Genomic DNA, 24,996 nt, shown 5'->3' on the forward strand with positions numbered 1-24,996 from the left:
TACAGTTATCACGTGACTTGTTTTCGGTCTTGTCTGTGTGGCGAGTATATGATGAAGACCATTTAAGCTTGAATTGCTGGATAGTCCAGTAGAATTCTGCAGTTCAAAGCAACTGAGAGACTAGCGCGGAGTGCAGTGCAGTTGTGACTTCTAAGTGGTTCAAGAGATGATAAGAGTAGCGAAGGTAACAGACTGACAGACAGCAGAGTTCCAGAGGCTATAAAATAACATTAGAATTGAAGTGTTGAAGACTCATATGTTATTGTTCCAGAAATAATTTGGAGTATTATAATTCTTTGTACTCGTAGTTACGGCTGGTAGTTATCCAATAATTCAATTGCCAATCCAGGTCCGCGTTTTAGTCACTAACACACGTGACACTATATAGGCGCATATCGCCATGGTAGATGTGTCCATGCTTATGAATTGCATTTTCAACCCCTCGGTCCAGATTTAATGTTTCAGCAGTCTCTTCACTTTGTGTCTGTAGATCACAGTCTTATCCGTAGCACTTCCTGCAAGCTTACAATAATTTAACATAAAACAGTTGGTTGACATAGGATAGTAGCACCTTATGTCAACCAAACCCTTCACTTCCAGAACATTTGACGCTTTCTAAACCACCACTCAAAAAAATTATGCAGCCTAAGTTCCGCAAAACATCACAAATAAATCTCCTGTACAGTATTGTGACATGACGTCTGAAACCGGAGTAGTTCACTGCTAGGCAACGACTCGGCAAACACATTCCCGTGGAAGCGAACGCGCCCAACAATCGAAGGCCGGTGTTTTCTGTTGTAATGCTAAAATACGCTAAAATACAACATTATTAATAGTAGGAGCATTACAACGCACGCAGCCACAAAAAAGGACACATCACATGACACAGTATACATAAAATATAGGAAGAACGACTCCCATAGCGGAAGACTGATATAATACGCGAGTTTGAAATACGGCGTATAAGATGATAAATCTTAACAAATTTTAATATATACATTTTATTATAGTACATGTCGAATATACATTTTAAATCATTTTATAAACGACACATGATGGCGAGCAGTGCAATAGTTTAACGTAAATAACACACCTGAGGATGGCACAGTGATGCCGAAACATGTAGTGAAGTGACAAGTGATATTGTGTGCACTAGAAGATGGTCAATACATACACATCATGGACGCGAATCAGTGCAACAGGACGCTAAAATACAACATTACTTCTAAATACCAATTTTATCTCTGTATAGTCAGGAAGGCCTGAATCACGGAAGTGAGGCCAGCTTTACGCTCCGACTGCCTTTATTCATGTAGGTCTTTGTTGAGGGACTTCTGAAGTCATTATGATCTTATGGTTAAATTCACTGAAGACAAGCAGGGGCACAAACCACCTCATTTAGCAACCAACGAAGCAGATCTGTACGATTTAATTTTTTATCCATTCATTAATGTTTCATTTAAGAAATCTTCCGGTATCTCTGACTAAATATAGGAATTTCTGTGCAACCAGACCGCCACCCTGATTTTGGGGGGTCAACTTATTATTCCCCATGCATACACAACTATCACATGTTTTCGGTGGAATAACAAAAAATGAGTGTAGGGAACATCATATTTATTTGAAGTTACTTTGCAGAACAAAAAACGTTATTCCTTTTTAAACCATATTTTTCACTGGAAACTATTTTCTGTAGAAATGTATGGTTATTTTTCATTCATAAATTTCCAGAAATGTTAATTTGATATTGATTCTGCAAAACAGCAGCACCTGAACGGTACATTTCGGCATGCGTAACGCGTCAGGGACCACACACTGTTCGTAATTGAGAACAGCCATTCAACAGGAACTGATGATCCAGGGAAGCAAAAAATTAATTCAATAACTTTCATGAGGTTAACAAAAAAAAGTCGTTAAAAAGTTCCGCCCATTTCTTCTTCACTTGTGGTCCCCCTTCTCCCTGCAGTGTTTCTTCCTGTCGCAATCAAAAATAAATCGCTTTGTAAATGTTACTCCATCATAAAGGCTGTCAGTATCTATTACTGCATGTTCTATTTTCTGATAATTTTGCAGTTTTATCAGCTTTGTCTCAAGTAAATTCACCATTTACCCATGCACAGGGCTGAGTTTCGGAAAATCTTTCTTCCCGGATTCAAGATACACATCAAAAGTCAACTTTTTCACTAGTTCTGCAACTAATATCTCCCGTGTCCTTCAGCTTCCGTACCTCCTTCCTTCCTTACTTACTTGGCAGCGCCATAGCTCAAGCGGTTAGTCGCTGGCTCCCCACCGCGGCGGCCCGGGTTCGATCCCGGGTCTCGTCAAGTGGCATTTGTGGTGGACAAAGTGGCGCTGGGGCAGGTTTTCTCCGAGTACTTCGGTTTCCCCTGCCCATCTTCATTCCACCAACGGCTCCACAATCACACTCACCTATCATCTGGGGCTGGTACAATAGGCCAGAAGTGGCCGCCGTGCAGAGTGGACCCAGTTGGACTCCCCCCCAATAAGCGAATTAAAAGAAAACACTCTACACCTTTATTATCACTGCTTTATAGGTCTCTAGATAATAATATCAGAACGTAAAATAAATCCAACCTAATCCGTCCAGCCGCATTATGGGCCTGGGGTCGACTCAGCCTCTAACAGAAATGAGTACCAGAAATATTCTTGGGCGTAATGGGCGGCTGGCGCGTAAGGCTGACAACCTTGTCGCCATCTGTGAGTCGACTGTCTAGAAATGTGGGAGCCTCAACCTCTCACAACCCTATGGGCCTTCACGGCCGGTTACAGGGACAGCTTTTTTTTTAATAATAATAATAACTTTACTTACTTCAAAATGGAACTGCCCACATTCGACCGCTGTCTTCTGCCGAGAGGTGGAAATGTCTTCGCTTCATCTCGATTCCGTCGAGTTTGAGACACTGGAGGTGTTACAGGATGTGCATCAAATCCAGACTGATTCCACTTTTCATAATTAGTATTATCCGGAGGTTCAGTAAACGAATAGGAACGACGTGCCCGTGCTTTAACAGGACGTTTCCGAAAGCAACAATCGGTAGTGTTCTCTTCGTCTTCCACACAATGAAAGTGGGAACGAAACACAAACAGCACCTCGTCCGCATTTCCGTCTAACATGGCCATCATAAGACACATCAGTGTTAGAGCAAAATAACGGAACATTTTATCTTAATTGTTTAAAACTGAATATCATGAAAATATATTCTAATTTCTTCCTTCTAACCGGTAAACACTTTGGACAGACCAAGTTCCAGAAGCGATATCACTGCTATGACACGTTAACAATATTTTTATTTCACAGGAATGGACGATGTCAATTGTTGCGTCTCTTTAGACACCATGCAGAAGCAGAAAACTACGAAATTAAAATCCCTGTATATTCTAAAACAATATAACAATATCGGAAACCCACACTAATCACGTTTAAATGATTACCTGTTTCAGTTCAACCTCGCAAAAGCCAGTTTTTAAATACTTATCAGTCAGCTTCAGTATTTCATCAAATTCTTATCAATCCTTCTGTAATGACCCCACTGTATATTTACGATATCAGAACAGTTACAACTAGCTCGGATGGTCGCCTTGGACAGCACGTCGATTCCCACGCACAGTACACACGACAATGAAGGAACAAGCAGGTCTGGCGCGGAAGGTCCTACCCGTGTCGCCAGCTTACACAGCACTGAGGGAGAGGTAGATAACGAGTTTTCCCTTCCATAAATATACATAAAGCAACCCTTCGGCGACACTACCCCATCCCACAGCAGGTAATTTGCGGAAGGAGAGGGGGGAAAGGCCAACTTCAAATATAATGGTTTGTCATTTCCAAAACTAAAACTGACTCCTGCTAAGGTTTACCGCTATTTTTCTATTATTTTCTAAGAATTTCGAAGATAACCTTCGCAATCTAACATTCACAGAGAGTTGCAGGTTTATGGCTTAAAACCTCCTTCCACCTCAAACACGTTTGAAAGTTAGTTGCCCATTTCTCTACAATTTCCACTGCCCGGGTGCCCATTGCACATTACGTTAAATTATATTACACGTTAACTCAAAAAGGTTTCGTACATTCGGCACGTTTGCAATTAGAACACATTTTAGACCTATCCCCGTACAAATTTCAAGAGCCCTCTTCCAACACTGCCGATAAAAGTGCCCACTCTCTCCAAGGCGCTTACTCGGAACACTAGAATCATGGGTTCCAACTCCACTCGGAGCACTGATGTATGTCTTCTGTGCTGATGTTATCTTGTGTAGGTAGAAACCTTGGAATACGCTGATCCCCCGCACAGGAAGTCCTGCCACATGGGCTATGAAATAAGTTTATGAAAATCGATCACCAGAGACCTAGGACCACATTCGTCTGTCCTGCCTTATAAGAACCCTCGACAGTCCACTGATTGTCATTAAAAACAAGAACTAAATACATATATATTTCAAGTGGCTGTCATGTTGTTCTGCATTCTAAAAAGTGCCTTAACAACCACGTATTAAATGACGTTATTGTAATTTCTAGTTCGCCATGTTGGTATTCATGATAGCTAATTTAAAAATAGTAAGCTGCAGTTACCACTAATGCAATGAGGGAAGGGGGGCAGGTATGTCAGGTATGAAGATGCAGAAATCCAGTCTTTGCTTAGCCTTCTATTGTTTGGAATGCAGCAGAGTTTGATGTTCAAATTATACATTAGGCAACACTGCACACTCTGCTACCATTCTGGCCAAGAGACGGTCCTAAGGTTCCGCGTGTTCTCCCTAAATCCCCCCCCCCGGCAAAGACCGGGTATTACTTTCAATTGTTATAAAAAGAGTTTCAAATTTTGGATCTGGGCGCCCTTGAACTTCGTCCCTCCAAATGCAGGTCCAAATCAGCTCATGATCAAAGTGACGTCTGTGATGAGCTGTATCGATCAAAACGCAGAAAATGAGAGGCGTGCTCCTGAAATTCATAACAACGACTCGAGACCAGTTCACACGTGTCGACACAGCCGGATTATATTCAACGGCTTCTACAGGTGCTACGTAACGAAGAGAATTACCCCCCTCCACACCTATTCTTGGAACAGTATAGGTATCGTAGAACTGAAAATGTGGCACAGTTCAGATATTTGGGAACAACGACAACAGATCGAAACCTGATTCAGGACGAAATTAAGAGGAGATGGAACTCGGGTAATGCTTGCTACCATTCAGTCCAGAACCTTTTGTCTTCTCGTCTGCTGTCCAAAAACATAAAAATTAGAATATACAAAACTCTTGATTTTTCCTGTGATTCTGTATGGGTGTGAAACTTGGTCTCTGACATTAGGGGAGGAACATAGACTAAGGGTGTTTGAGAACAGGGTGTTGAGGAGAATATCTGGACGCAAGAGAGATGAAGTGACAGGAGGTTGGAGAAAACTGCATAATGAGGAGCTTCATAACTTGTACTCTTCTCCAAGTATAATTAGAATGATAAAGTCAAGGAGGATGAGGTGGGCAGGTCATGTAGCACGAATGGGGGAGACGAGGAATGCGTATACGATATTTGTGGGAAAGCCCGAAGGAAATAGACCACAGGGAAGACCAAGGCGTAGGTGGGTGGACAATATTAAAATGGATCTTTGGGCCTTCACGGCCTGGTACAAGGATAGCTTTTTTTTTACTTAGAGGGATAGGATGGAATGGTATGGATTGGATAAATCTGGCTCAGGATATTGACCAGTGGAGGACTCTTGTGAACACGGTAATGAACCTTCGGTTTCCATAACATGCTGGGAAATTCTTGAGTAGCTTTAGAATTGGCGGCTCCTCCAGAAGGGCTCAGCTCCACGAGTGAGTGAGTAAGTGAGTAAGTAAGTAAGAATACGACCTTACGGAGCACAGATTTTTCAGATGTGAACGCAAGAGAAAGAAGGGGACAGCATTTAGGGCAGCAGTTACACTGTAATTCCTGCAACAGTAAACATACAGCTAGCTACTCACAAGACCCCATAAGGAGAGTGAGCCCGGACAGCTGTCGGAATAGCAACGGTCTACAGGCAGGACAGGCGGGGTTCGATTCCCGGCAGGGACAAAAGACGTTTCTTTATTCCAGTATCCAGGCAGATTCTGGAGCATACCCAGCCTCCTATTAAATGGGGGTAAAGCGGCCGGGGCGTGAAGCTGACTGCTCACCTCCAACAAGTACCGAAGTCAAGATTGGTGGATCTATACCCCCACTCCCCCACACGTCTTCATGGCCTGTTTCTTATTTAACTAAGCACCGCAACATCTTTAGAAATTCATTCTTATCCGATAGGGAGGTGCTCGGTGGTTATCTGGGAAATTTAGCTTTTAGCGTCCACTACTCAGAAAGATGCTAAAATAATTTGTCCGCCAACTCGGCATCGAAGGTGTATCCTGCCTTTAATGGAACTCGATTATATCCTGCATCAGTTGAATCTTTTCCCATAATCAATTTCAGTATTGACGAATTCAAGTTCTCACAGCGATGATGTGTGTCATCTTCTGGCTTGTAGGGCCGTGCAGTTTGGGGGTTCCTCCACGAAACAAGAAGCCAATAAGAATTAGGTGGCAAGCAATTAAAACACTATATTCCCACCTGCTCCTACATCTCCTGAAAGGCTTCTTCCCTTGAGATCTTGCAACCCAAACTTTATACACATTTCTCAAACGTCATATTTGTGCTATTCGGTTGAGGGTAAAAATTATTAAGCTCCTCGGACAGAGACACTGAAATGAAGCAGAAGTGCTTAGTGCTTAAGCATCATACCGTTAAGACATTTGGGACAATGGACGTAAAGCATCCATTCCTATCTTGAGTACCCCAGGATTCCGTTGGGTAGGTGACAGTGTGAGCACAAAGGACTCTCTCGACTCACCAAGCCTGTAACCATAACCTCCAGTACAAGACACAGTGACACCAGATGCAAAATACAGACGAATTCTGCTAAACTTGAAGAGTAGATTCCTGTGGACTGCTCTGGATTCAAAGTCGTTTTTCCGTCTTTCACTCACCCGAATGTGGCGACCACGTTGGTGGTAGGCCAACCCATCACAAAGGATGTCTCCAGGGACTTGTTCACCTCCATGACGTCATGCATGGCAACCTTTGTGAGCCACAGTTCCGACACGCGTACCTTCTCCTTGAGCTTGAAGTGGCCGCCAGAACGCGCCTTGGCCACTAGGAGGAGGTCGTTGAAAAGGAACAGGTGACGTTCCTGACTCTGCACGCCCTGAAAGAATTCGACATATATCAATGAGAGACATTCATTTCCTTTGTGAAATCTAGACTGAATATTAACCGTTTCCGTATTGCGACTTTCTGATTACTTTACAACAGAAAAGTGTTGAGGGACGCCGCGCTATATGTACGTCTCTAACACGGTCTAACTTAACCTAAACTGGACTATTAAATACATCCTAACATAGTGTAAAGTAACCTAACCTAACCTGTCAACTACTCATACCTGCGTCTGTTAACCAGGCACACTCCGTCGCACACCAATACGTAGGTGTGCGGAACGGACAAGAATAATATTCTGATCTTCCAGAATGTGATGGAATTTAGTTTTGGTAGATAAGTGGCACGGCTTCAGAGAAACACACTGCCACCATCTTCAGGGTAGAAGAAAATAAAGGCTGCAGGCTGCTTTGAAACTCTGGTGAATATGGCGGCATATCGTAGAAGACCGCAATTTTAATCTCTCGAGCTCAGACAACAGCTTCCACATACCCAGTCTTGGACTATTCAGGCTGTCAGCTCCGGTCTTCTGCATGCCAAGGAAACATAAAACTGAAATTTATGTGTAAAAAGGCTCAGCATGGAAACTGTTAGACAGTTTTCAAGTTAATCATTTTATAAGCTTGTTTCCTAATTTGTCACCTGTCCGTGCCCCCCGTCTAATGTAAGGGGATGCGACGGGCGCTTCGTTCTGTACACACATCATGAAATATTTCTAGAAGGCAAAACAATTGATAAAGATGTATTCACGAGACTTTCAGTAACGTTGTCTTACAAAACGTTATAATGTGAATCACTGAACAGACGAAACATTCCCAGTAAAAACAAATAAAATACGAATTTAAAACGTCAAATTTTACGTTTCACTTGTCGGGATATATTAATATACGCCTTCATAGAGTAGTGTTCAATTAGTTCAGCACAGGGACAACTTTTCCTACTTTACCTCACTGTGCACTGGACTGACATGGAAAATTTGAAGTTTAAAAACTCATGGAATCCTGAAATTACAATTATTCCCCATTAACCATTTGAAGTCTGATGTTAATTTAAATAATGTCTGAAGTCTCAGATCATTTTTTTTCCTTGGCACTACAGCCCAAGTGGGCCCTGGCCTTATCTCCATGAGCTTCTCCGTTCACTTCGGTTTTTCTAGATCTTACACATTCGGTAGGACTCCTTGGGCGGGTGATCAGCTCGTCGCAAGGCCTCTACCTGTATACAAACAGAGAAAAACGCGCACACACACAAACTAAACATCCATTCCCTGAGTGGGATTCGAACCCACGATCCCGGTTTCCAAGCGAGCGAAGACAGTACACGCCTTAGACCGCTCGGCTACCGTGACCGGTTCAGACAATATGCCACACAGAAATCACGCTGCGTCTCAGTTAAAAACACAAACCGATCATTGAAAACAAACACCCACTGATGGCAAAATGCAAAAGTACGGATACATACAGCAAGCACTGTAATCTGAAGGACACAAAATACGGATACATACAGCAAGCACTGTAATCTGAAGGACACAAAATACGGATACATACAGCAAGCACTGTAATCTGAAGGACACAAAATACGGATACATACAGCAAGCACTGTAATCTGAAGGACACAAAATACGGATACATACAGCAAGCACTGTAATCTGAAGGACACAAAATACGGATACATACAGCAAGCACTGTAATCTGAAGGACACAAAATACGGATACATACAGCAAGCACTGTAATCTGAAGGACACAAAATACGGATACATACAGCAAGCACTGTAATCTGAAGGACACAAAATACGGATACATACAGCAAGCACTGTAATCTGAAGGACACAAAATACGGATACATACAGCAAGCACTGTAATCTGAAGGACACAAAATACGGATACATACAGCAAGCACTGTAATCTGAAGGACACAAAATACGGATACATACAGCAAGCACTGTAATCTGAAGGACACAAAATACGGATACATACAGCAAGCACTGTAATCTGAAGGACACAAAATACGGATACATACAGCAAGCACTGTAATCTGAAGGACACAAAATACGGATACATACAGCAAGCACTGTAATCTGAAGGACACAAAATCTCACTTATCAGGTACTGTAAATTCTAAAAAGAAGAATGGGACCAATACGCCCTTGCGGGGGCATGAAAAGGATGCGTCTTGTTTATGCATTGCGCCTGTCTACTGTTTAGGTATTGTAATGAAACTCATAACTAGGTTACGGACTAGACAACAAAGGAATAGGGGTTCGATTTCCAGCAGAAGCAAGCGATCTGTTTCTTCTCCACAACGTCCAGAGAAGCTCTGCGACCCACTCAGCCTCCTAAACAACTCGAATCGGGATTCTTTTTCTGGGTGTACAGCGGCAGGGACGTGAAGCTGACCACACCCCCTCACCTAGTGCAGAAGTTAAGAATGCGTACTAAAGGCGTAGTGCTTAATTAGGCGCAGGAACGATTCCAGTTTCATATAATAATACAGACCAGTCCGTAAGGTTGGAACCACTGTCACTGTTGGACATGGCACAGCCGCTACATTACATGTTCAATATATCCAACATTCACGCCGATGAAAATGCGAAAATGTTTTTATCCGTTCAAACCAACGGTATGACTTATTTAAAGTGTGATCTCACTGCTAGCCGTGACAATTCGCCCTTGAATATACTACTACCTGTGGCCCTATACTTACAGGGCACACCGTACAACTGCATAGTGTGAAGTTACATCAAACGGCTCAAGAGGTAACCTTACAGGTTCATTTACCTCACTACAAAGTAGTAAGATAATTATGTCTCTGGCTTAATTAAGCATCGCGCCCTGAAGACGTATTGGAGAGTGGAAGTATAACTCCAATCATTCTTAACCTTGGCACTATACTGCGGTGCTCAGCTCCACGCCTCGGCCGATCTACCGCCGGGAGAAATTGCCCCGGTCTATGGCCATGGAAAGCATAGCATTATCACGTCCCTGCTCGGAATCGAACCCCGAGTTCTCGGTCGCCCAGCCAGCAGCGTAATAGCCATAGAGACTCAGCTGCCCCGGCTGTTACGTAGTCACGAATCCGTTACCTGTTGGTTGAGCCCTTTCAATTTGACTGTTTAAAAGAAATCAGATCAAGTTTACTTTAAGATTCGTTTGACGCAGAGATCGATTCGTGATATTTTAAACCTCCACGCAGCTACAGATGTAGACCGCAACATCCGGAAGGACACTTCTCCGTAATGCATTTGTTATACGCACTTCAAGCAAGTGGCCCGCACTACTTCAAGACCTAATTGTTGTTGTAACTGAGGTTGTCAGCCTCACGTGCCGGCCGCCCTTTAGCCTCAGGAACATTCCTGATATTCATTTCTGTTAAGAGTCTGAGTCGACCCCATGGCCACAGTGAGGTTGGAATGATTAAATCAATTGAAAAATCCAATGGACCTCATCGGGAATCTTACGCACAAACTTGCGGCTTGTAGCATAGTGGCTCAACTAAGTACGCTAGCGCGTGCCCCCAATAATAATAATAACAATAACAAGAATAATAATGGAGTTAAGTGGGGTACATTCTTCCCTTTCACAAACAACTCGCTGACTGACTAACTAACTAACCAACCAACCAACCTGCTCCCAGGATCATCTCGAGCAGAAGCTTCCGCTCAGTTCACCGACGCCTTCAGGAATGCCCGCTGTCGGGCCCTGTTCAGTGCTCTACACTCTTGACCGACACGTCTTCCATAACCCCCTTTTAAACATATCAGCGTTACTGGTTCGCCCTGGTTCTGTATGAGCTCCTCCTTCAAATCTTCTGACAAAAATTAAGTATACCATTTTCATTTATTGCACACTCTGAACCTGATCATCTCACATGCACATTAAGCGCGTGACTAATGCAGGAACTGGAGGTAGAGCTCAGGGTTCAAAACGTCTTTATGCCCCCTTAAGACAGCAGCATTCACGAACAGGAAACAATTGTGATAGTTGTTGGCAGCTCCCCAATTTACAAAGAGAAGTAAACCTGAGGCACACACCTCCACAGGTCAAGAAGAACCAGCTGTAATACTATTTAACCACATTTTATTTCTGGTCAGTCAACCGACTCCATGTTACATGCGATACTCATCCACCTGGTCAAGAAATTCCCCACCTTCTACGGAACCTCACGATTCCTTACTATATTACAGGAGTCGAGCTGGTTTCCAGCCTTTCCCAGATGAATCCGGTACACAACCTCCCATCCTGTTTCTACAGGCGTATATATGACAGCAGAAGCCACTCAACCCTGTACAGCCCGCACACTGCCGCACAGTTTGCACTTACCGTTGTCAACTGGACTGGAGCTTCCATCAGGAACTGCCGTTTGTCCTGGCCGGAGCGGGGCAAACCTTGGTCCCTGTTGCCCGGGGTCTGCGGACCACCAGTCGTGTCACTGGGGCTGTCTCCAGCCCCGGGTCTCTGGGTCTTGGAAGACAGTGCTCTCTGCAGACGGGCAGCGGTCGCTGACCGCTTGCGGATGAGCCCTTTCATCTTCTGCAAACATAACGGAGACTATGGAGTGAACATATACACGTGCCGAACAAGTAGCCCTCTATTGGCTACAGTACACTCGGAGATGGCCTATAAAACAGTAATAGTCTGTAGTACTGCCCAGAAACAGCCCGGATAGCTCAGTCGGTCCAGCGACGGGCATGAGCAACGCGTCCAAACCGGTTCTGAGACCCACCGAACCTATCCAACGGACCAATAAATACCGGGGATTTTTTAACCGGGTTAAAGTGGCGAAGGCGTCAAGCCTCTACCTAGTGCCGAGCCGAAGTAAAGAATGGTGCAGCTACACCTCCACTTCCCCATACGTCTGCGTGGAGTGATGTTTAATTAAGTACAGGGGCAACTTCCTGCCATCAATCCCTCGTGAAACTGGATACAGGTAAAAGAGTTCAACTGACATAGGTGCTGGGTCACGAGGGTACTGACGGCACTGATACTGTGGATAAACTAGCAAACTTGGGATCTGAAATGTCCGCTCGCAGGACTTGAACTAGCTTACGGCATCTCACCAGGAGTTGCCAATAAGGCTGTCAGGGACTGGACAGAGACCATCAAATATATTAGGAGTCCCTTCCCTAACAGGACACAAATATGCAAAGGGATTCCTACAAGGAATCTCTGTCAGAAGAACCAAAAACTGTTAAAACTAAACCAGTTACGGTGGGCGACAGGCCTACTTACAGGGCACTGTCACCTGAAAGGACACCTCTTCAAAATGAGACTGACGAACAGTCCCGTTTGCGAAATGTGGCCACGAAAAGATGAAGCAGCCACACATACACGTCCTATGTGACTGTGAGGGTATTGCTTGCTTATGATTTCGGCGCCTGGGCCATTACTTCATGGAGCCAGGTGACTATCAAGACGCCCCTTAAGTATGATATCGCACAAAAAATTGAGACTATCGCAACCCAGTGTCCTCCACGTACTTCCATACCACCTGCTCGAGGAGCGCACGTTTCCTGAAGATCGTCCTCTACGGATACAATTCTGCTAATGCCTACAACATCAACGCACTGCGGATAAGCTCATGTTTTCAACGTCCACAACGGCCACCTCTGAGCACGGTATAATCCTCATGTTATCCGCGAACATGGGTATGACGTCTGCTTCAGCGTCAGAGTTTGGACTGGAATCGTCGAGGGCATTGACGTGGGTCCCTATCTGCTACCTGTTAGACTCGCCATTTTCTGGAAACCGTTCTACCGGGGCTGCTTGATGATGTGCCCTTAGCTGTGAGGCGGAGGTTATGGTTTCAGCGCGGCAGTGGCTGAACGCAACATATCCAGGAAGGTGGGCCATGACCTCCTCGGTCGCCGGATCTAACTCAAGACAGATTTTTTCCTGTGGGGACACCTGAAGGAGCATGTTCATGCAATCCCTTCCAGGACTATCAAAGATCTCGTGGCAGGACTTCAAGCAGCCAACATGTTAAGGCGCATTCGAGATGTTTCCGTGCGGCGCACTGCCGTCTGCCTTCAAATGGACGGATGCTGCTTCAAGTAAGCACGAGGCGCCCACGTTTGATAAGCTGATAGCCTGCGCCATTTGACTGTGATATATTTTGTATACGTAGCAGGACATACGCCGGTGACGGTAGCCGAGAGGTCTAAGGCATGCACTCTCTTCGCTCGCTCAGAAGCCGGGGTTGTGAGTTCGAATCCCACTCAGGGTATGGATGTTTGATATGTTTGTTTGTGTGTGTGTGTGTGCGTGCGTTTTTCTGTGTTTGTGTACAGGTAGGCCTTGCGACGTGCTGATCACCCGCTCATGGAGTCCTATAAAATGTTTAAGATGTAGTAAACAGAAATGAAATGAAAAGTAGTTTCATGGAGGAAGGCCAAGGCCCAAATTAGGGATGTAGCGCCAAAAGAATAAAACAGGACATACTGTAGGCTTTGCAATATTTTCGACTTTTGGGGGAGGACAGAATCATAATCTGCAGAGTTTGTAAGTGAATTTCGTTTAATATTGGATATAATCTACACAAAATCAGCTCCAACCGTACAGAAAACGAACTGGGTCTACGTCACAAAAACCAGTTGGTTAATGGCGTTTAGGGAAATATTCATACTTTATTCTAGGAATCACACAAAACCATAAATAGACTCTGTGAGCTCAACACAAAGTGCTAATGTTAAAGTAGGTGGTACATATAGCAAATGTTCTCTTTCACACTGTTGTGAATCTTGCAGTTCTCAACATGTCACTAACTTCACGAAGCTAAGTTATTCTCCAGAAATTGCCAGTATCTCAGCTTGTGCACAAATATAACACCTTTCATCGAACATGGAGATTCGATATCGTGTTCATAAGCTACAACCATTAGACCCTAGCCTGAGTGAACTGAATCCAGACCTCATTCATCCATCCTATTTCTCGAAAATCAATATTAATATTACCTTCCTACCTACATTAAGGTCTTCTAAGTGGTCTCCTGCCTTCAGATTTTCTGATCGACATTTCATATGAACTTCTCATATTCCGCATCTATGCTTTGTGTTCCGCCTATCTCAACCACTTGATTTGATCGCCTTATTAGTTCAAAATATGAAGCTCTTCATTATGCATCCACACTTCACCGCTTCGTCCCTCTCAGGTCCAGGTGACAGCAGCATGAGCCTAACCGTGGACGTATTTGAGGAACTGAATGTTGTGGCTTATGTGGGACGATCATCATCATCAGTAATCTGTCAGACGACAGGTCCACAGTCTCTTCCAAAACAGTTCCTCCACTTAATGCGATCTAGAGCTTTCTCCTTCAAATGACAGTATCCTCTTCTGTCCCCAAGGTCATCCAGCATCTTCTTACGTCTTCTTCCTCGTCTTCTTGTCACTTCTATCCGCCCCTCTATCTTTCCTTCAATAACTTATTTTAGAAGGCAGTTACTGCGTAAAACATGACCAGTCCAATTAGCCTTCAGTTTTCTTATTTCGTGTAGGATATTCCCCTGCTCACTGACTCTAATTAACACTTATTCATTTCTCACATAATCGGTCCAACTGATCTTCTCCATCCTTCTCCAACACCACATTTCGAAACTTTCCACATGTTTCTGATCTACTGCCCTAAGTGTCCATGTTTCAGCCCCATACAGAGCTATGCTCCAAATGTAGCATTGATATGGAAATATTATTTCTTGTTTCTGAACAGGATAGCACAAGAGAGGGGTCTAATAACATGGGTAGCAAAATTTGAGCCAGCAGCACAGCTGCTGCGTGAATATATCTGACAAAATTTAGTTTTTGCATACCATTTCTTAAGCCTGACCCAACTGCGAAGACACCCTTGAACGAACGTATCGCAACATTAACACGAGACCAAAATGGAAGGGTAATTCCATCCTCTGGTTTCCTTTACCTGGTATATCCACTGAACAAATGGCTGGAAGGGACTTACAGATGTTCTGGGTAGGGAAACAAATTATTAGTGAAGAGACTTACCATTGTTATAACATCTTTATCGTAAAGTCTGAGACAGTCGTTCGGGAACAGATCTTGAATACGTTCCAAGTCACTTTCTTCTTGTCCACGTTTCACCGCCTGCAACAAAGAGAAGCACTCAAAATGCCTTCAGCCTACTTCTCACTTTCTTTACTTCAGGAAAACAAGAGGCTTATGAAATCACTATGCTGTGCCCCCCTTATTCCAGCTTTTGAATCGAGATCAATTTTAACAAAACTTGATATAAACGTTAAGCCACCAGAGGCCATCCCGACGTAATTCCTAATTCCTTACCAGCAGTGATAACATGGATGCCGCACGAAATGAGGTGGAAGCGACACTAACCATATTAGCGACAAAAGAAACACTTCATTTGAGGCCGCGCCATAGCTCAAGCGGTTAGTCGCTGGCTTCCCACGGCGGCGGCCCGGGTTCGATCACGGGTCTGGTCAAGTGGGATTTGTGGTGGACAAAGTGGTGCTGGGGTAAGTTTTCTCCGAGTACTTCGGTTTCCCCTGCCAATATTCATTCCACCAATTGCTCCACGATCACCCTCACCTATAATCTGGGGCTGGTACAAAAGGCCAGAAGTGGCCTCAGTATAAGGGACTTAGTCCCGCCCCACTAGCAATAAAAACACATCATTTGTGCTCTTGAAATGAAGTGCGGTAACAGAACACATTTTACAAGTATTTGGGTAACTATGTTTTGTACAATGTGAGACAACACATGGTAGGCTTCGAGAAGTTTCTTCAGCTTTCAGTTTGATGACGATAAAAAATGACCACCGGAGCTAGGAATATGAAATCCAGTAATTGCATCTAGACATTACGTATGAAATGTTTAAACACGGCGACGATGATAATCGAGGTAACGTATGACAAATTTAATTAGACCACAAATTTGGCTCAATTTTCGTTCTCTTCTGGTTTCATGGCGCCAACTTAACAAAAACACTGGGGATCTATACGTGAAATTTACAACAATCACAAGCATGCATATACATTTACGAAACACCATTTTGAAAACAGTTAACAGATTGCTGTACGTCGACGGTGTCATAGTTTGAGGTTACATCCGACAAATACTCTTGCTCGATCTTGTAAGAGGTGGTATCCTGCAAACAACTGCGGGTTATTCTCATTCCACCCCAATTTCATCATCACTTCAGTGCCCTCAGAAACTTCCGTGGCCTGTACATTAAACGAGTCTATCAGTATCTCTTGACTATACAGGTCTCAGTGGACTATGAGCTGGAAAGGACGTGGAATGAACCGGTGACGAGTCTAATTTAAGACAGAATTCAGGCATTTGCCCACCTGAAACTTTTGAGAAAATCCACGAATACAGATCTCTGGGCCTAGATCTGAACCCGGCACCTCCCGAATACGAAGCAGGGCTCCGACTACGTGGCCTGTATATACCATCACCCTCCAGGTCCCTCTAGACCAATGTGCCCACAGCACTTCCCAAACAATCCCCTGAAAGACGTGGTCCTTTTGTTAATGAGACCTCGAACATGAATGGATCAAACGAGAACAAAGGGGCGTTGTGTTTCATCTCAATACCAGCAGACTGCGCTCTTATGTCGCTGAGCCGCGATAATGGACAGCAGAACAGGCTGCAGTGGCGAAGCAGGAGCCCACAGCTCAGTCTTCAAAGAACGAATCCTAATGGGCTGCGATTATGCAAGAAAATCGAAGTCCCTTTCATCAAACCTGGTTGAGGGGGGTGAAGGGGTAGTATCAGTAGACAGGAGTGGCCAGTTAGGTGGCTCGGCCGAGTACTGAGTTCATAGGTTAACGCATTCCAGGGTCTGAAGAAAATCACTACCCTGGATATACAGTGCGTTCAGTTAAGGAGGAAAGTTCGCAACACCGCTGATCCGGCCCAACATTCCTCACAGATTGCTGCTGCAACTGCTGATAGCAGAATGAGTCATTAGCGCTGATAAACGTGCGCCGTTACAGTTACAGCAGCAATCTCTGAGGAATATTGGGCCCGGTCAACGGTGTTGCCAAGTTTCCTCCTTGATTGAACACCCTGTATTTACTTGTTTATTCAACGCGTTCAGTAGTTCAGACTACAAAGAGCAATATTGTTGATGATCAGTGCATAATGAAATGTACAGAATGTACAGATATTATACCCGATTTAGCTTGAAACTGAGGAAACCCACGAAACACGTACGTCAGGACAAGCGGTATCCCGGAAATTTAGTACATCCTCACTTCAATTTTATTTTTAATGGTCAAGTTATTTTTAAATTGAATTTTAAATAAGTGCCTGAATGCATTTAGATAGTGGCAACTCAGATGCTTTCCTTAGCACCTGTACGGGAATCATCAGGTGTCTGAAGACCAAGTACACAAGAGCAGCCTGCGCCACAGCTCAAGCGGTTAGTCGCTGGCTTCCCACTGCGGCGGCCCGGGTCCGATCAAGTTGGATTTGTGGTGGACAAAGTGGCGCTGGGGCAGGTTTTCTCCGAGTACTTCGGTTTCCCCTGCCAATCTTCATTCCACCAATTGCTCCAAAATCACCCTCACCTATCATTTTGGACTGCTACAGTAGGCCAGAAGTGGCCGCAGTACAAGGGACTTAGTCCCACCCCACTAGCAATAAAAAATGAAATAAAATAAATGAACCGAACGCCGAAGTCACTGTTTGGTTATTCGTCGGCAGAGAGTATTGATATCAGGTTCACTGTATGAGCCGCAATTCCTCTCACTCAGCACTTAAAACTGCCACACTACGCAATTGCGGAAATTAACTGAACTAACACGAGAACTTGCACTTATTTATTTTGTCGGTCGTAAAACCGAAGATCGTGCACATCAGTATGTGTACTATTACCTCTTTCAACAAATTAACACTGATACCGCGTAGTTGGTTGAGGGGCTATGCTACAAGCCGGAAGGTCGCGGGTTCAAGTCCCGATGAGGTCATTGGATTTTTTTCAGTTGACCTAATCCTTCCAGCCGCACTAGGCCCTGGGAGTTACTCAGCCTCTAACAGAAATGAGTACCAGGAATTAATTAAATAATTTTCCTAGGGAGTAAAGCGCGGCCGGCGCAATCTTTGAGCCGATTGTCTAGATAATGTGGGACCCCCAACGTCTCACAACCCTATGGGCCTTCACGGCCTGGTACAGGGATAGCTTTACTTTACTTTTACCTTGAAGCCTGAAAAACAAACTCCGTGATTTTAGTCTGCAAGCGAACTATACCGACGGAGCGACTGCCGCTTGTTGGCGAAGTTTAGTGCCAACTTTAGCGGATAGAGGGTGCCGCGTGGCCAGCGCAATGCATCCCCACGGCGGTTAATTTCGGTTTTCTAGACCGGGCCTTGAAGCCTGAATCTGATACAAACAATAAATTCAGTTATGCCTCACAAAGACGTTAGTTAATCCGTACAGAAGCTTTAATAAGCAAAATTTGATTAAAGCATGTGCAACACATGATATCCACGATATACGATCTGAAGGAAGGAAAGCACATCTGTCCCGTTCCTCCCTCTGGCGAGCATTTCAGACCCTTTTCCCCTCTGTCTTCCAACAAAAAAAGGACGAAGTTGTCCCTGTACTTAATTAAACACCATGCCACGAAGATGTATAGCGAAGTGGAGGTATAGTTGCCCTGGGAATTGGAAGACGGTGTGGTGAACTTCACGTCCCAATCGCTGTACCCCCTGAGAAACAGCCCCCACCCCCCGGTACCCATTGTATAGAAGTGGATGGGCCCCAGAGTCGGAGTAGACGCTGTGGGGCATAGGAACATTCCTTGTGGCGTAGCTACTCGTTAGGGTCACCCACGCCGGACAGGTCAAGGAGTAGGAACCAGACGAAGAGGGACACCCTGGTCCTCCAGGTTGGCGGTTGGGCCTGAGGCTAACGACCTCACACCGTAAAAACCAAATTGTTCAGAAACCACATAATCAGCCTCGGATGGATGGACTGAACGGAAATCGACATCAGCAAAGTAGCAGGAATAAGATTATAACGGCAACGTGGAATGTGAGATCACTGTTACAAGCTGGCAAGATGCAAGAGATAGCAAACGAAATACAAAAATTCTAAAGAGACATACATAGTTGCATTACAAGAAATTTGTTGGACCGAACATGGAAGGGTTAGTAAACATGATTATGCTCCGATTTACAGTGGATCAGAAAAAAGGGCAGCAAAGTTGGGTACGAGATTTACGATAGCTAAGGCAATAGATAGAATATGATAAAAATTGCAACTATCAACACAAGAATGTGGGAGGTAACAATTAAAGGATGCTTGAGGAATATAACCATAATCTCAGCATATGCCAACAGAAGATAAAGGTGAATGTGAAAATAACTTTTTACGAAAAAATTGAGGAAATCTGCAACAAAACACCAATAGTGCGATGCTAATAGTGATGGGTGATTTGAACGCTAAAATAGGTAACGAGATATATCAGAAAGAAGTGGCTGGAATGCACACAATACACGAGAAAAACAATGAAATCGGAAGGATGCTGGGGCAGTTTGTAACTAGGAACAATATGCTTACTAAAAGCACAGTTTATCCTCACAAACGTATACACCTGGGAACATGGAAGACACCTAGGACCAAAGACGTTAATGTGAATATCCCATATGTGAAGCGTGTCTCAGAAAAGTTCAAACATAGAGGGAATCAATATAACATTAAGACAATATTCAAAACTAAACAAACTCTTAGAAATCCATTCATGAAAACCATGCCAGAGAGAAAAGTGCATTTACAGTATTCCCTGTTAATGTGGCAGAAGCCACAATGGCGAAACAGGCAGACCTCTAGCCGTGTGGCTCTATGAGCACGGGCACAATCTCCAAAAGGGTTGTCTCGTGCTTACCTGAACTTCGAGGTTCAAAGGGTTAGGAAAATCGGAGAGACAACTTCATTGGTCCCTCACTATCCCATCGTGATTCTGTCAGCAACCGTATCACAGCTTTCAGTACCATTGGTGAAGGCAATGACCTCGTGATAATTACACTAATTAGTTGTCTCATGTTAACCACTTCGCTTGACAGCCATAACAAGGTACAGTCCGCGATTAGACATCACGTAATTCGACTGCATGCCTACCGGTTCATGTCTTGTCCTGGTTCCGAAGCATATGAGTACGTATATCTCTGCAGGCCGACTGTACGCTGTACAAAGGGTTACGCAGGACCATTCTTAAGTTTCTAATCATTCACAGCACACTGGTAACATCTTGAACCAGGTAGGTGCCTTAACACTGGAAGATTATATATTTTGCTCACCGTGGATTAATGTGTTACGTATGATTCTGTCAATAAACAGTGATTATTTCCTTATGCACCATTTTCACTTTCACACTGCCCTCATCAGAAGGTCAGGGGTGAGAAGTCTGGGAACATTCTAACAAAAGAAGCTCTTCCTCTCCTCGAAACAAAGTGCGTCGATTCTCCCCCATGATGTTCCTTCTTAAACCCCCCACCCCCTCACCCGCTGTTCTCGAAGGGTTAACGGCGCTATATAAGCTATGCAGACTACTTAAATCGAGTGAAACTGGAAACTATAGAGTTGCCGACAATCCACGCTTTTACTGCACCCGAAAGCACATCATCACGACCACATGAAACCAAAACCGCCTTTTCGTACTGCACCAGTTCTATTTATTTATTTACATGTGCTTTACTTAATAATGATTGAGCAGCTGAGGAAAACAAGAGAACTCAGTCAAGATATATTGCTTCCTGGCAGAGATTTTGTACCTGCCCTTTAGTACATGAAGAATATACATTTTAAATCATTTTATAAACGACACATGAGGGCGAGCAGGGAAATAGTTTCACGTAAATAACACACCTGAGGATGGCACAGTGATGCCGAAACATGTAGTGAAGTGACATGTGAGATTGTGTGCACTAGAAGACGGTCAATACATACACATCATGGACGCCAATCAGTGCAACAGGACGCTAAAATACAACAAGGCTACTAGTCTGGTAACATCTGGCGTGGTCTCTTCCTAAGCTTGCGCTCCATACATCAACATGGGTACGAACTAACTTTTACATAAGCATATTTTCAACGTCCTCCATCCCTTACTAAATGATAAAATTTCTCGCATTTTTAGGAGTTCGTTAGAAAACAAAACCAACGCCTCCTGCGGAGGTCATGGATGTATGTGGCCTAGTAACGGCACCTAAATCGGTCGTCAGATTTCATTAAAATTCGTCATGTGTGGCTTTAACTAAGTTATAGGGTGGGTACATCACTAAACCTGATTTACGTAAGCCAAAAAAAAATACTTTTTTCATAATCCCATGAACTGTTTCACATAACAATTTTGCAATTCGATATGGAAGACTTCTGCCAAATGTTGTTGGGCGGTTGTAATTTTAGGCATAATTATCCACAACAGCTTAGTCTCTTTTTGTTTCGTGCATTCCACAAATCCTTTCACAGATTCTGTTGAAAATTAGCATGGGAAAATTGCTAATTTTGATTTCACTGCTATTTCAAAAAGCACAGATGGCGATTTCGTATCTAACGTTGCCAGAGATTACAAACACTATAATTCATAAGACAACCTACAAAATTGTAATTTAGTTTTCCACACATGTGAAACTTGGTCACTCACGTCGATTCTGTGGTTCCAACGATGGCGTATAACGCTCGGAATTCCTGGTCTTTAGTCTCTCTCCATCGTCCGTTGTTATAAAGAAAACGCCGTTTCGGAAGTTGAGTCTGTTTCAGTCCGGGGATGAAAGGGTGGGAAGCACCTACACCGTTGGCTCCGCTAGGAAGAGCTAACCTCAGCATAAAGACTGTGACTGTTTGAGAACTGGGGGCTGAAGATATTAGGACCTAAAATTGGTTAGATAATAGGAGGCCGGAGAAAACTGCATAAGAAAAGCTCATGGCCTGTACACCTGGCTAAATATTATTTGAATTAACAAATCAAGATGGGCATGGCGTGTAGCAAGCATAGAAGAGACGTGCATACAGGGTTTTAGTTAAAGGAATGAAACCACAAGAAAGGCATAGACGTAAATGCGAATACAATGTTAACAAATTGATTATAGAGAAATAGGCCTAGGGGTTTGTGCTGGATTCATCTGGCTTAGGATAAGAAACGGTGCTGGACAGTAATGAACCATGAAGTTCCATAAAGTGCTGAGAATTTATTGTGGGGCTGTGAGACTATTGGCCTATCAAGGACTCAGCTCCATGCAGTTACCACTCACAAGACAAGGAAAAATATTAGGCCCTATCAATAAAACTAGCCGGTCACGGTAGCCGAGCGGTCTAAGGCATGTTGTCTTCGCTCGCTCGGAAGCCGAGATCGTGGGTTCGAATCTCACACAAGACATATGTGTTTGGTGTGTGTATGCGTTTGCTCTGTTTGTGTTGTCCTGTGTTCAGGTAGAGGCCTTGCGACGAGCTGATCACCCATCCAAGGAGTTCCATCGTCTGTAAAATGATAATGAAACTGAGAAATCAGCCCTATGCTCCAAAGTGGGTACAAGAGGGGATGAAAAAATCAATAAAATTAGAACAGGGGGAACATAATAATAATCTCCATGAGAGTACATATTGAGAAAATGACGGTCGCTCAGCTACTCAAGAAATTCCTCGTCCGTAATACATTTCGAAGGTTCATCGCTGTGCTCAAAAGCGTCGGCTACTGGTCACCATTCTGAACCACCTTCCCCACGCGGTCCTTCCCTTGAGATATTCTCACCAACATTTTGTATGCGTTTCTCATGTCCTATGTCTCCGCCCGTTACGCTGTCCGCAATATGACCATCAAAATTATATTTGGTAAATACTAGAAATTGTGCCGGTCACGGTAGCCGAGCGGTCTAGGGCATGTACTGTCTTCTCTCGCTTGGAAACCAGGATCGTGGGTTCGAATCCCACTCAGGACATGGATGTTTAGTTTGTGTGCGCGCGTTTTTCTGTGTTTGTGTACAGGTAGAGGCCTGGCGACGAGCTGATCATCCGCCCAAGGAGTCCTACCGAATGTGTAAGTTCTAGAAAAACGAAAGTGAACGGAGAAGTTCATGGAGGTAGGCCTAGGCCCACTGGGGCTGCAGTGCCAAGAAAAAAAAATACTATAAATCATGTAAGATTTGAGGCTTTCACGGCGGTGCCAAATCCCAGAAGACTGCTTTCTTCACTACAAATCATGTTTTACTTTCTGCAATTTTCTCCATGCTTCTGCCANTTTTTTTAATTAACAATCAGAATTACGTACATTCTATAGGTTAATGGTTTAGCTAAGGACTATTACATGTCATGCGAGGAAAATGTCTATCGACATTGCCTCTTCAGAATTTAATTTGTTTTATATCAGGTCATTTGGCCACTTCCTTTTTAGTCTTCTATTGTTGATTGGCTCCCTGAGTGGTTGCAATAGTTCGTTCTCGTGGGTTTCAATTTTGCTCATGTGTTGGCGGCTTCTGTCCAGGATGATTTCTTTCACGAATTTTATGTTCAAGTCTTGATGTAGGGTTTCGTTTGACACATACCAAGGTGCGTCGACTAACATCCTTAGGATTTTGGATTGTGATCTTTGGATAATATTGGTGTTGGACTTACTGGCACATCCCCAGAGTTCAATGCCGTAAGTCCAAATTGGTATAATTACTGTTTTGTATATAAGGATTTTGTTTTCGAGGGATAGTTTTGATCTTCTGCCTTAAAGCCAGGACATCTGCTTGATCAGTAAATCTATTTGTTTACGTTTTTTTGTTATGTGGCATTTCCACGTCATCTATTAATGTAATACAAAAATTCTATTCGGGTGCTGATTAAAATCAGTTCCCCGATGGCGTTCACACTGAAACAGGCCAGTTTATCCGCGGACACTACGGTGAGCCGATGATGACGGCGTGTTCATAAGTCACCTAGAACTCAAAGGCAAAGGAAGATGTGACACAGAAAGACGCAAGCATGACCTCGTGTCACGCCAAACAAATCGTCGTGCCCCTCGCTGTATAATTGCTGTCATGGTCGGAAATGCAGCGTACTGCCGCTGAATGGGTCGAGACTAGACAATGCAAATGCATGCGGTGGAGATAAAGCGACTGTTCCGTGACTGTTCCGTGATTGCATAACGCATCGTTTCACATCGCCTTGAATGAAGCACGAAAAGAGCCACTTACGGCGTACACCGACCACAGAGCAGAGAACAAGACGGCTCACTGCCGTGTTCATAAGAGCAGGCCACTACTTCATGATAATCCTAATTTTAACCACCCATTTATACCAAAGTCTTCCAAGTGGTCTTTTCTCTTTACATATTTGCTACAAAGTTGTTCTTCCTGAAGACAGAAGAAATTGTAGACAACGGTAAACCTAAGCTAACATCTTGAAGTGCACACGCTGAGAAATACGAGGTATTCTAACCCTTTATTTGGCAGTGGTAATCATGTATGCCACCTGGTTACGTTAAGAGAACTGGACATTCGCCCATAAACAGTGTACTGAGCTGCCCTATTCCACGGTTCGCTTAGCCTACCGCGCGCTTCTGCTGGATTACTGACTGGCTTCCTCTTCGACCCGAAAGATGAAGGCGATGTGTTGCTCCGAAACGTCAGGCCCTCCGAACTACACGGAAATACAACCCAGAACCCTCAGATTATTTGTTAGTTTTAACTGTTCTCCGAATAGACAACAATTTTCCTGAACGTCATAGGGTAAAATTAACTGAGCGATAACGTTCAATTGTCCATGCCTTACTCAGATCAGCATCAATGTATAACGGCCTAAA

At 43.9% G+C, this 24,996-nt stretch overlaps 1 protein-coding gene across 1 annotated transcript in view; it reads right to left on the reverse strand.

The window, feature by feature from the left end:
• LOC111871462 overlaps positions 1–24,996 on the reverse strand; it is a gene marked incomplete at its 5' end in the record, with an annotated part of 601,181 nt that overhangs the window by 18,028 nt on the left and 558,157 nt on the right. Inside the window, 3 exon segments of the mRNA XM_023864604.2 lie at positions 7,018–7,235; positions 11,564–11,773; positions 15,236–15,334. Of these exon segments, the coding sequence (XP_023720372.1) occupies positions 7,018–7,235; positions 11,564–11,773; positions 15,236–15,334 (527 nt within the window).

This window comes from Cryptotermes secundus, unplaced genomic scaffold, assembly GCF_002891405.2.
Source record: "Cryptotermes secundus unplaced genomic scaffold, Csec_1.0 scaffold465, whole genome shotgun sequence".
NCBI classification, from domain to species: Eukaryota; Metazoa; Arthropoda; class Insecta; order Blattodea; family Kalotermitidae; genus Cryptotermes; species Cryptotermes secundus.